A 12,412-nucleotide genomic window follows, 5' to 3' on the forward strand; every position below is an offset into this window, starting at 1 on the left:
TTGAGCCTGGAGAGGCAGAGGCTGCAGTGAGCTGTGATTGCTCCACTGCACTCCAGCCTGGGCAACAGAGTGACTCCCTGTCTAAAAAAAACAAAACAAACACCACCCTCCTAAATTTTATAAAGCAAATCTAAAAGCCCAAATGAAAATTGCCTAACAATAGCAAAATGGGGCAGTAGAACTGATAAAATGTGGTATATTCATGTAATAATATATACATTCTTTTGGAAAAATTATTAGTAATATTTTTCTAACTGTACATATATTATCTATTTCACATTAAAAATGAACAAAATTATGATATGAGTAAAAATAACTCAAAAGCATTTCTAACACTAGCATGTATATATTTATGGAAATGTATTCTTGGATAACGGGACGTTATAAAATCTCACCTGGAGAATTTCAACCATAAAGGTGATACTATATTTATACTTCGATAAATCATTTTCTGTAATCAACTTTATTTAGTATCACTTAAAAAATGAATGGTACTTTCATTCTTATCCCTTTTAGTGCTTCCTAAATATTTTACTTTTGAAATGACAGGTCTTAGATATACTGGCTTGTTTTTTGTTATAAAATCTGTCATCTATAGCAAATGTTTTTTTTTTTTTTTTTTTTTTTTGAGACGGAGTCTCGCTCTGTAGCCCAGGCTGGAGTGCAGTGGCCGGATCTCAGCTCACTGCAAGCTCCGCCTCCCGGGTTCACGCCATTCTCCGGCCTCAGCCTCCCGAGTAGCTGGGACTACAGGCGCTGCCACCTCGCCCGGCTATTTTTTGTATTTCTTAGTAGAGACGGGTTTCACCGTGTTAGCCAGGATGGTCTTGATCTCCTGACCTCGTGATCCGCCCGTCTCGGCCTCCCAAAGTGCTGGGATTACAGGCTTGAGCCACCGCGCCCGGCCTATAGCAAATGTTTTAATACAATTTTGGGCACATATGCACACCTCGGAATATGAGGAAAGAAAACAATCAGAAACTTTGCAGATTGACATTGTCTGTTTTCACAGTTGCTCTGTGGAAAGTTTGCTGTGAAGGACTGCCAGAGTTTAGAAAATAAGATTTATAATTTCCATGCTGACAGCCAATTTTAGGGATGAATTTTACTTTCATATTGTGCTGTCTCCAACATAATTTTAAAAGGATTCTGGAAAAAAAAATAGTAAAATGCAAAACTATACTAATACTCTCAGGAAGCACCTCAAGCATTGATTAGCAAATGTATCTTATTATTTACAGTTAAATGACATTTCTAATGACCAAGGACTTTCTGCGTAAACATCCCTGGGGAGAAGATTTATTGCACCCTTCTGTGACCTCCCCACTCTGACTGCCCTCTCTTAGGCTGCAGTGTCTCTTGGTTGTACTCAGTCATTGACTGAGCTGGCAAATATTCTGTTTATCATTGTCTAGGAAAGGCTGATGTGCTCCCCGACTTAGTAAAATGTTTCATCGCATCATTACTGGGCAATAAAAATAAGCTGAAATAACCGACTGAGTTAAACTATTAGTCACTTTGGCCAAAACATGGCCTTTCTTCGTGAGGCACATCAGTGAGATGCTCCAGAGGAGCCAAGGCTCCGGGGACACCTGTGTGGTGCCATAAAACCAGCACATAAAGCAGTGAAAAAGGTAACGGCACTCATTTAGCATTGTTACAATTCCACTGGGCACGGTGATGAAGGGAAGCTCCATAAAGGCCGGTCTATTTAAAACTGGTTCCCGAGTGTGATCCTGTGGCCTATCTGGAAGACATGCATTTCAGTCCTTAATTCGCAGTCTTTTTTCAACAACCCTATGAAACAAAAGGTATCCAGCATGGTGACTATAGGGAATGATACTGTTTTATTTACCCGGAATTTGGAAAGACAGTAGATTTTAAATGTCTTCACTCCCCTCTGCCACCAACATGGTAACTATTTGAGGTGTGCCGGATGTGTTAATTAACTTGACTGTGGTAATCAGAACACAGTGTATACCTATATCAAATCATAACGTAGTATACCTTGAATATACAAAATTTTTATTTGTCAAATAAGTATTTAAAATTTTTTTAAAAAAGGATTTATGGCAGAGTAGCAGCAGTGGGTGGTAAGGCCTGGGTCAAGCTCAGCCCCAGGTGGGAGGTGGGGTCAGGGAGGAACCCAGTAAGCAGCTCTGGCCTTGCAGGTGTAACACTCTAGGCCTCTGTCTTCCCAAGGCATATTCCCCGTGTGTTGTCCCAGTGTCTTCCCTCTGTGTGTGTCTCTGCACCTACATTTCCCTTTTTTATAAGGACACTGGTCATACTGGATTGGGGCTCACCTTAATGACCTCATTTTAACTTGATTACCTCTGCAAAGATCCTATCTCCAAACAAGGTCACATTCTGGGGTTCATATGAATTTGAGGGAAAACAATTCAATTCATAATATCATCTCTGAAATAAGGACAACTTTACTTAGGCATATACAGTCTGGGTTGTGGTTGCAGGGTATCTATTTCAAATGGGTTATGGGCTCTTCTCATACTTTCAGGTCAAAGGGGACTCTGGAATCCATAGTGTATGTATGTATGCATGTACGCATGTATGATCATGGATCAGCTTTCCCATTTCTGTCACTGTGTCCCTATATGGTTCATGATCATGTAGTTATTTTAGCTCCAAGGCCACACACAATCCAAACAAAACAAAACACAGAAACTGTGTTGGCTATTTTGACTTTCTGTTGAAACTATTCTCTTTGTGTGTGTGTATATATACACACACACACACATATATATATATAAGTTTAGATTTTCAAGTGATTCTCCTGCCTCAGCCTACCAAGTAGCTGGGATTACAAGCACCTGCCATCATGCCCGGCTAATTTTTTTTGTTTTTTTGTATTTTTGTAGAGACAGGGTTTCACTATGTTGGCCAGGCTTGTCTTCAACTCCTGACCTCAGGTGATCCGTCTGCCTCAGCCTCCCAAAGTGCTGGGATTACAGGTGTGAGCCACCGCGCCTGGCCATATATATATATATATCTCTTTTTCAGGGCCATATATATTCTCAGGGTGTGTTTAAGAAAACCCTTTTTTTTTTTTTTTTTTTTTTTTTGGCCATTGTCCAAGGGTTCAGAACTGAATGGGAATATGTGTAAATGGATGTGATGGAGGCTGGAATGTGTATCAGCTTTTCATCATCACTGTAACAAATCACTAAAACATTCTCTTACTATCTCTCACTTTAGAAGTGTGGGAGGGCTGGACTGATGACCTTGCTTATAGTCTTACAAGGACAAAATCAAGGTGCTCTTGGGCTCTTTATGAAGGCTCTAGGGGAGAATGTGTGTCCAAGCAAATGCAGGTTAGAGCAGAATTCATCTTCTTGTAGTTGTAGGAGTGAGGTCCCAGTTCATCACCGGCTGGTAGTTGGGGCCTCTCAGCAGCGTCAGGCTGCCTGCATCGCTCTTCATGGTGCCCAGTTCATTTTCTAAACCAGCAATGCTGCAGAGAGACATTCTCCTGCTTCCAGTTTCTCTGGCTTCCCCTCACCCACACCTCTCTTCTGTGTCTCTTCTGCCTCCAACCAGAGTCAAAATCTCTTAAGTGCTCATGTGATTACACTGAGCCCACTGCATGAATCACGATCATCTCCTGTCTTAAAGTCTGCAACCTTAATTTAATTACATCTGCAAAATCCCTTATGTGATATAACGGATTCACAGTTTTCAGGGATTAGGGCATCTTGGAGAGTCATTCTTGCTGCCACAAAATATTCCTCATTCCTTCATGAAATGTTGTTTGCTTTCATATATTTGTCTCTAGAGAAGCATCAGGTATTTTCTCAACATCCCTTCATGTTAAAAACCCTCAACAAATGAGGCATTGGAGGAACATATTTCAACATAATAAGAGCCACCTATGACAAACCCATAGCCAGCATCATACTGAATGGGCAAAAGATGGGAAGCATTCCCCTTGAAAACTGGGACAAGACAGGGATACCCTCTCTCATTATTCCTACCCAACATAGTACTGATGTCCTAGCCAGAGCAATCAGGCAAGAGAAAGAAATAAGAGGCATCTAAATGGGAGGAGACGAGGTCAAACTGTCGCTGTTTGCAGATGATATGATTCTATACCTACAAAACCCCATCGTCTCTGCCCAAAAGCTTCTTGATCTGATAATCTCAGTAAAGTTTCAGGATACAAAATAATGTACAAATATTAGTAGCATTCCCATATACCAACAACATGCAAGCTGAGAGCCAAATCAAGAATGCAATCCTATTCGCAATTACCACGAAAAGAATAAAATACCTAGGAACACCGCTAACCAGGGAGGTGAATGATCTCTACAACAAGAATTACAAAACACTGCTCAAAGAAATCATAGATGACATACAAATGGAAAAACATTCCATAATCATGGATAGGAATAATAAATGTGGTTTTTAACCATATTGGGCCACACTGCCCAAAGCAATTTATAGATTCAATGCTATTCCTATCCAATTACCAATGGCATTCTTCACAGAACCAGTAAAAACTATTTTAAAATTAATATAGAACCAAAAAAGAGCCTGACTAGCCAAGGGAATCCTAGGCAAAAAGAACAAATCTGGAGGCATTACGTAACCCAACTTCAACCTCTACTACAAGGCTATAGTAACCAAAATAGCATAGTACTGGTACAAAAACAGACACACAGACCAATGGAACGAAATAGAGAGCCCAGAAATAGTGCCACAAACTTACAACCATTTGATCTTTGACAAAGTCGACAAAAACATGCAATAGGGAAAGGACTCCCTATTCAATAAACGGTGCTGGGATAACTGGCTAACCATAAGCAGTTCCTGGATCTCTTCCTTACACCATATACAAAAATCAACTCAAGATGGATTAAAGAGTAAAATGTAAAACCTGTCAGGTGCAGTGGCTCATGCCTATAATCCCAACACTTTGGGAGGGTGAGGTGGGAGGACAGCTTGAGCCTCAGAGTTTGAGACAAGCCTGGCAACATAGCAAGACCTCATCTCTACAAATAATAATAATTATTATTATTAGTTGAGTCTGGTGGCACGCGCTGGTAGTCCTGGCTAATCAGGAGGCTGAGGCAGGGGAATCTCTTAAGCCTGGGAGGTTGAGGCTGCATCGTGCCATTACACTCCAGCCTGAGCAACAGGTGAGACCCTGTCTCAAAAAAAAAAGTAAAGCCTATAACTATAAAAACTCTGGAAGATAACCTAGCAAATACAGGAAATAGCATTTTGGACATAGGACAAAGCAAAGATTTCATGACAAAGACACCGAAAGCAATTGCAACAAAAACAAAAGTTGACAAATGGGACCTAATTAAACTAAAGGGCTTCTGCACAGCAAAAGAAACTATCAACAGAGTAAACAGACAACCTACTGGAAGAAAATATCCACAGATTATACATCTGACAAAGGTCCAATATCTGGAATCTATAAGGAACTTAAATTAACAAGTAAGAAAAAAAACTACCCCATTAAAAAACGGGCAAAGGATGTGAACACTTTTCGAAAGACATACATGTGGCCAACAAGCATATGAAAAACTCCTCAGCATCACTAGTTATGAGATAAATGCAGATCAAAACCACAATGAGATGCCATCTCACACCAGTCAGAATGGCTATTATTTAAAAGGCAAAAAATAACAGGTGCCGGTAAAGCTGTGGAGAAAAGGGAGTGCTTATACACTGCTGGAGGGTTATACAGTAGCTCAGCCATTGCAGCAAGCAGTTTGGTGATTTCTCAAAGAACTTAAAGCAGAGCTACCACTCAAACCAGCAACCCCATTGAGTACACACCCAAAGGAATAATAATCCTTCTACCTTAAAGACACATAGATGTGTATGTTCATTCACAATAGCAATGACATAGAATCAACCTAAATACCCATCAACGGTAGCATAAAGAAAATGTAGTACATATATACCATGCAATACTATGTAGCCATAAAATAGGATGAGATAATGTCCTTTGTAGCAACATGGATGGAGTTGGAGGCCATTATCCAAAGTGAACTAACACAGGAACAGAAAACCAAATACCACGTGTTCTGATTTATGAGTGGGAGCTTAATATTGAGCACATATGGACACAAAGAAGGAAAGAAAAGACACCACAACCTACTTGAGGGTGGAGGGTGGGAGGAGGGTGAAGATCGAAAAACTACCTACTGGGTACTATGCTCATTACCTGGGTGATGAAATAATCTGTGCACCAAGCCCCCATTACATGCAATTTACCTGTGTAACACACCTGCACATGTATACCTCTGAACCTAAAATAAGTTTAAAAAAAAGAGAAGCATCACGTATTTTCTGAAGGAAATGGGAATATATATGAATATACATTGTCAAAGACTATAATGTTTGAGATTTTCTATTGCTTATTTCAGTAGTTTCTGGACCTATTTCATCTGGGCTAGCAGTTGTGAAAACAAAGTAGTGTGGATCAAACTCTTGTCATCTGTTTCTGTCATGCAGATTTTAGCCCTCATCCTAAAGGAGGGACAGATTTTATAAAGTCCCATCCTAATAAAAAAAAAATCTCTGTTCTGTTTACTGTTTCACTCTACTTGGTTTGGAAAAATTTTGTTGAGATAATTGTCTATACCACATATGGCTGAGAGCAGGTATAGGAGGTATCTTGGTACTCATACTTGGAAACCCTGAATTTGGCATCATCCTCAGCACATGAAATTTCTCAGATCACTAACGACCTTGGACAAGTGATTATTCCTTAAGCTAACTTCGCTCTTCTGAAAAGGCTGGCAGGCATGGCTACATTTTTCTGAGGACTCCTTATGTTATCATCCACTCAAGATAAATCAAGGCATTAACTAATTCTAAAAATCTTGACCTGGTGCAGTGGCTTATGCCTGTAATCCCAGAACTTTGGGAGGCCAACGTGGGCGGATCACAAAGTCAGGGGATTGAGACCATCCTGGCTAACATGGTGAAAACCCCATCTCTACTAAAAATACAAAAAATTAGCCGGGTGAGGTGGCGGCGCCTGTAGTCCCAGCTACTCGGGAGGCTGAGGCAGGAGAATGGCGTGAACCCACGAGGCAGAGCTCGCAATGAGCCGAGATTGCGCCACTGCACCCCAGCCTGGGCGACAGAGCGAGACTCTATCTCAAAAAAATAAATTAATAAATTAAAAAAAAATAAAAATCTTAAGCTCTTCAGGTTTACTTTGTGTCTGCTTAGAGGAAAAAGCATCCAACTAGAGATATAAATGTATCCATTAATAAAAGGTAATGGAGGCACAAAAGTTGATTTGAGCTAACAGTGATTCATCAATCACTGCTGAAGCAGCTTCAAATGGGAACTGGTTCAGGGACCCTTTCAAGGGAACGAAAAGGGCCAGCTTCTGTAAGGTAAATATAGGAGCAGATTTTTCACTGGTTGTAGTTATACAATTGCCTTACTTGGTTGATCCTGCTGGAAAGTCTCTAGTTATATAAGTTAATTGGTGGCTTCTGATTGGTTAGCCTTAAGTTTGACTTTTTTTTTTTTTAAAGCCATTTACAAGAAATAGCTCAAGTTAAAAGTTTTGCTTATATTGGTAAATCAAGCAAAGTTAAGACCACTTACAAGGCTTTGTCTGGTCAGAGATTCCTCAGGCCATTTTAATTTTCTTAAATAATTTAAATACACACTGTGTGCCAGAGGCAGCTCAGTGAAGTCTTTGAATGTCTGTGACTGTATATTTGGAAAAGTACATATTCTTTGTGAAACACCACAAATACTGATGAGGTAAAATGCAGTGTATAGGACTGTATGTATATAGCAAGTCTTCTATTACTAGATCTATATTTCTGTTTACATACAATTTTTATTACTAAGAAAGGTTGAATATATTTACCTTTCCAGTAAGAATTACAAGTAATTTACCTCCGTAACACCTCAGTGTTTAGGTACAGTGCAAAGTGGCTCTCTATATCTGTGTCCAGCATGGAATTTCTTACCTAGTTGAAAACTCTCTTACTTGAGAATAAGTTTTCTTATCATATATGTGGTGATATGGGATGATAACAGAATGCTTTAAAGTACAGGCATCCATGCCCCCATGTGACAAGTTTTCTCACATGATTATTTCTCTTAACTGTGATTTCCAGATATATAAGCCTCATCTTTGGGCTCACAGGAGCATTCTAGAATACATAGCAGGGTTTTGCTGTTATTCCTAGTGGTTCTTTTAATTTAAAAAAATCCAAACTTCCTTTATAATCAAAAGATCCACTTGTTTCCATTTCTTTAGCTTATGAGTTCTCATAGTCAGTTTGGGCTGCTATTAACAGAATCCCATGAACTGAGTGGCCTACACAACAAACAGTTATTTCTGTCAGTTCTGGATGCTGGAAAGTCTAAGTCTGAGACAAAGCAGATGCAGTGTCTGCTTCATAGACCACAGTCTCCTTATAACTTCACATGGCAGGAGAGGCACGGGAGTTCTCGTGGGCCTCTCTTATAAGGGCACTAATTCCATTCATGAGGGCTCCACCCTCCTGACTTAATTACCCTCCAAAGCCTCCTGACACCATGACTTTGGGGCTCAGGATTTCAACATATGAATCTGGGTGGGAGGAAGCAAACATTCAGTACTTTGTACCGGTGTAACACCAATTATACTGGATTCATTTAATATGCTTGTCTCCTATTAATTAATATTTATTATTGTCAATGTTTTGAAAGTACTTCATAATCAGTATATTTCCCATTACTCCTCCATATAAAAAATATTTATCCATCTATCTATAAACTGAGCTGTCTACTAATGATTCAGTAGTATATATTTAGATATAGACTTAAATATGTAAGTAATATTTTATGTAAGCCAATGACTTTAGACAATATAATTTGTTTTGTTTTTACAAGTTAGCTGTTAGAAGTATAAATGGATTTATCTGTTGTAGAGATATGATTATGATATTGACATTTGAAAGTTTCCACTTATTTACTACGTATAGCTCAAATATATTTTCTTTTAATGTTAGATGAAAATATCAAGTTATTTAAACAGGAAGTAAACTTTCTGCAGATACTTATTTTTGTATTGGGAAGAAAAATTGATTAAATGTTTCCTTTTTACAAACTCAAAAAGTATTAATTTCATGGCTAGAGATAAATTATTTCTCAGTATTAACTTGGTTTAAATTTGACTAGAGACTCAAAATGCAAAGCAATAAAGATAAAAAGTGGTTCCACTGCCAATGTCATTCAATTGCGTTCTCTTACCTCCAAAATAATAGGTGTCACCTGAATCAATGAGCGCAGCCACCAGGGGCTGAACAGCGGTATCATCGTCCACCACCACATTCATATGGCTCCACTTAGCAGATAAGGACACAGAGTGCCAATGCCCATCGTTTAATCCAGCACCTGGAGGAAATAAAATCAGTTAGAGACAACTCTAAATTATGATCTCTGTAAACACTTGAAAACAATTTGATTCAGATCACTGAATAAGTCAGAGAAGAGTGGTATTTACATGTTGATGTATCACCAAAAAAAAAATTAACCACCTATCTTTAAAAATTTCATTTATTATGAAAATAATACATGAATAAAAATATTACTCTTTCTGAAGAATCACTATAATAAATTCTGATAATCTGCTTAAAGTACCTAGAATTTAATTATCAAATATATACATTAGAAGCCTTTACAATGGGATAAAAACAACACAGTTTGGTTCAATCTTTAAATGCAAAACTTACTTGCTTCACTGAATCTAACAAAAATATTTTACAAGAATCAAGAAAGTGAGTTGATAAAAAATGTCAAGAATGATTGTGAAAAGCTTTTCTTAGAAAAAGTTGACACATAATAATTGTACATACTTATGGGATGCAACAGGATTTGAAATGGGGGGAAAGATCACTGGATGTCTGGCTTACTGCACCCATTAATTAAGGTAAACCCTGCTTTCACTGTCTGAGCTATTTTACAGCCCTGTAAATTGTAGAAAACTGATAGTAATGCAAAATGACTTGTACCCATAGAAATGCAAATGACTTGTGCCTGGGGGGGTGCAGTTGGTTACTGGACCATTTCATTTCTGTAATTCATTTTGGCATTTCTTACCTGCCTGTATGTGTAGTACTTTGAATTCTCCTCTGAACTGACTATAACATCTTACTGGTTTCTTCATTGATTAATTAAAATCTTTAACATATATTCGTGTTTCTGAATTAACACATTATGATTATAGACATAATCATACTGTCTTTTAAAAGTTATTATTTGCTGGGCATGGTGGCTCACGCCTATAATCCCAGCAGTTGGCGAGGCTGAGGGGGGCGGATCACCTGAGGTCGGGAGTTTGAGACCAGCCTGGCTAACATGGTGAAATCCCATCTCTACTAAAAAACAAAAAATTAGCTTGGTGTGGTGGCATGTGCCTATAGTCCCAGTCACTTCAGAGGCTGAGGCACAAGAATCACTTGAACCCGGGAGGCAGAGGTTGCAGTGAGCTGAGATCACACCATTGTACTCCAGCCTGGGTGACAGAGTGAGATGCTGTCTCAAAAAAATAAAATAAAATAATAAAATAAAATAAAATAAAACATATTTAATATTTGATAAAAAATGCTTAGGAAAGAACTGGAGGTGTACTTTATATATGTACAGTATTTTTATATATTTACATTCACATCCACATTATTTTATGATTCTTAGTAGTAATTATGAAATTAATCTTGTGAAATAATTTGGTAACATAACAAATTGTCTTTGATGGTAAATTTAAATGTTAAGGTATTTAAAATCACTAGAGGTATTCTGTGTTTTCTTTTACTTGGTAATATGTCAAAGATACATGCCAAGAAATGGTCTAAAATAAGATTAGCTTCAAGAGGCCTATTAAATTAACATTGCACTGAAGTTTAAAATTACACAAAGATCAAAACTATTTCAGAAGTTACATATATCATAATAAACTTTAGACTAATAGAAATTTTCCTATAAAGTTAACATTTTACTTGATAGTCTTAGGAAACCTGTAAATTATTAAAATGACTGTGCTTGATTTATTTTTCTTCCTAACATGCATTTATGTGAAGTTAGTATATTATTAGCATTTCAAATGTAGTACTTCTTAAAAATTAAAAATTAACATTAAACTTTTAGCTTTCCATTTTAATCTTCAATGATGTATGAAACAAGCAGAAGTAATAATAAAGTGTAAGGAAATAAATTATTCTTTAAAATCAACCAAGAATCTGGATATCTTCAATGTAAAACTAGGCACTGCCTAAACACAGTCTCGAGGATTATATGATTCGGCAGGTCTCTGTGCCTTTTACTTTCTTTGAATTCTTTTTTTTTTTTTTTTTTGGTGAGATGGAGTCTCGCTGTGTCGCCCAGGCTGGAGTGCGGTCTCAGCTCACTGCAAGCTCCGCCTCCCGGGTTCCCACCATTCTCCTGCCTCAGCCTCCTGAGTAGCTGGGACTACAGGTGCCCGCCACCAAGCCTGGCTAAGTTTTTGTGTTTTTAGTAGAGATGGGTTTCACCATGTTAGCCAGGATGGTCTCGATCTCCTGACCTTTTTGTGATCTGCTCGCCTCGGCCTCCCAAAGTTCTGGGATTACAGGCGTGAGCCACCACGCTTGGCCCCTTCTTTGAATACTTTTATCATCCTGTGAATTGTAGAATATTGAAAGCAGGCAAATGATTATTGTCCACAGACATGCAAATGAATTTCGTCTGGTAGAAACACAATTGATCTTCCTGGTTCCTCTACCCCATCCCATGGAATAAGCCAGTTTTACATGATGCACGAAATCATTGCAGCTTACTGCTTATATATCTTTGATTCTTTGAACCTGTTGTAACATCTTACTGATTCCCTCATAAACTAATGAGTTAAACAAAATCTTTGACATGTTCTTTTTATAACTGCAAAAAGTGCCCTCTTTAAGAATATCTTTTGACAAATAAAAGCAGATCTTTGTGTAATTGTTTTCATGTCTATCATCCACATTTGTTTCCTTTTTGTTTTCTATTAGGTTGTATTTGGCCTTTGGCCATAGTTTATGTACAAGAAAATCAGATACAGTGGAATCTATATTTTAATGAGAAGTTATTAAATTAATTGCCCACAACATAGATGTCATTTTAAACACATTTGAGTATGATCTCTTGTTAACAACTACAACATTTTAACTGCAGAGGCAAAATATCACACTCACAAAGGCATGAGCTAAAGCAAAATCCTGATGAGATTTAAGAACTTTAATTATATTTAATTCTAGTATTGTGCAACCTAGAACTGGACGAAGTGCTTGCTCAGCACCTCATTGAATCCAGAATATATGCAACTCATCAGCAGTAAAGCTGAACCAACTACTGTAGGAAAAAAATTGAGGGCGGTCTTTGAAATGGGGAAAAGAGATTACTGGAT

General features: G+C 38.0%; 1 protein-coding gene and 1 pseudogene across 7 annotated transcripts in view; one reads left to right on the top strand and one right to left on the bottom strand.

Annotated features, from left to right (window-relative positions):
* Positions 1–12,412, bottom strand: part of LOC105498909 (contactin associated protein like 3) — a 242,009-nt gene that overhangs the window by 81,345 nt on the left and 148,252 nt on the right. For all 7 annotated transcript variants that reach the window (XM_071077491.1, XM_071077492.1, XM_071077490.1 and 4 more), the window contains one exon: positions 9,247–9,390. In XM_071077491.1, coding sequence (XP_070933592.1) covers positions 9,247–9,390 — 144 coding nt within the window. The remainder of the gene's footprint in view (positions 1–9,246; positions 9,391–12,412) is intronic.
* Positions 1–12,412, top strand: part of LOC105498908 (splicing factor 45-like) — a 61,930-nt pseudogene that overhangs the window by 3,115 nt on the left and 46,403 nt on the right.

This window comes from Macaca nemestrina, chromosome 14, assembly GCF_043159975.1.
Source record: "Macaca nemestrina isolate mMacNem1 chromosome 14, mMacNem.hap1, whole genome shotgun sequence".
Lineage (NCBI taxonomy): Eukaryota > Metazoa > Chordata > Mammalia > Primates > Cercopithecidae > Macaca > Macaca nemestrina.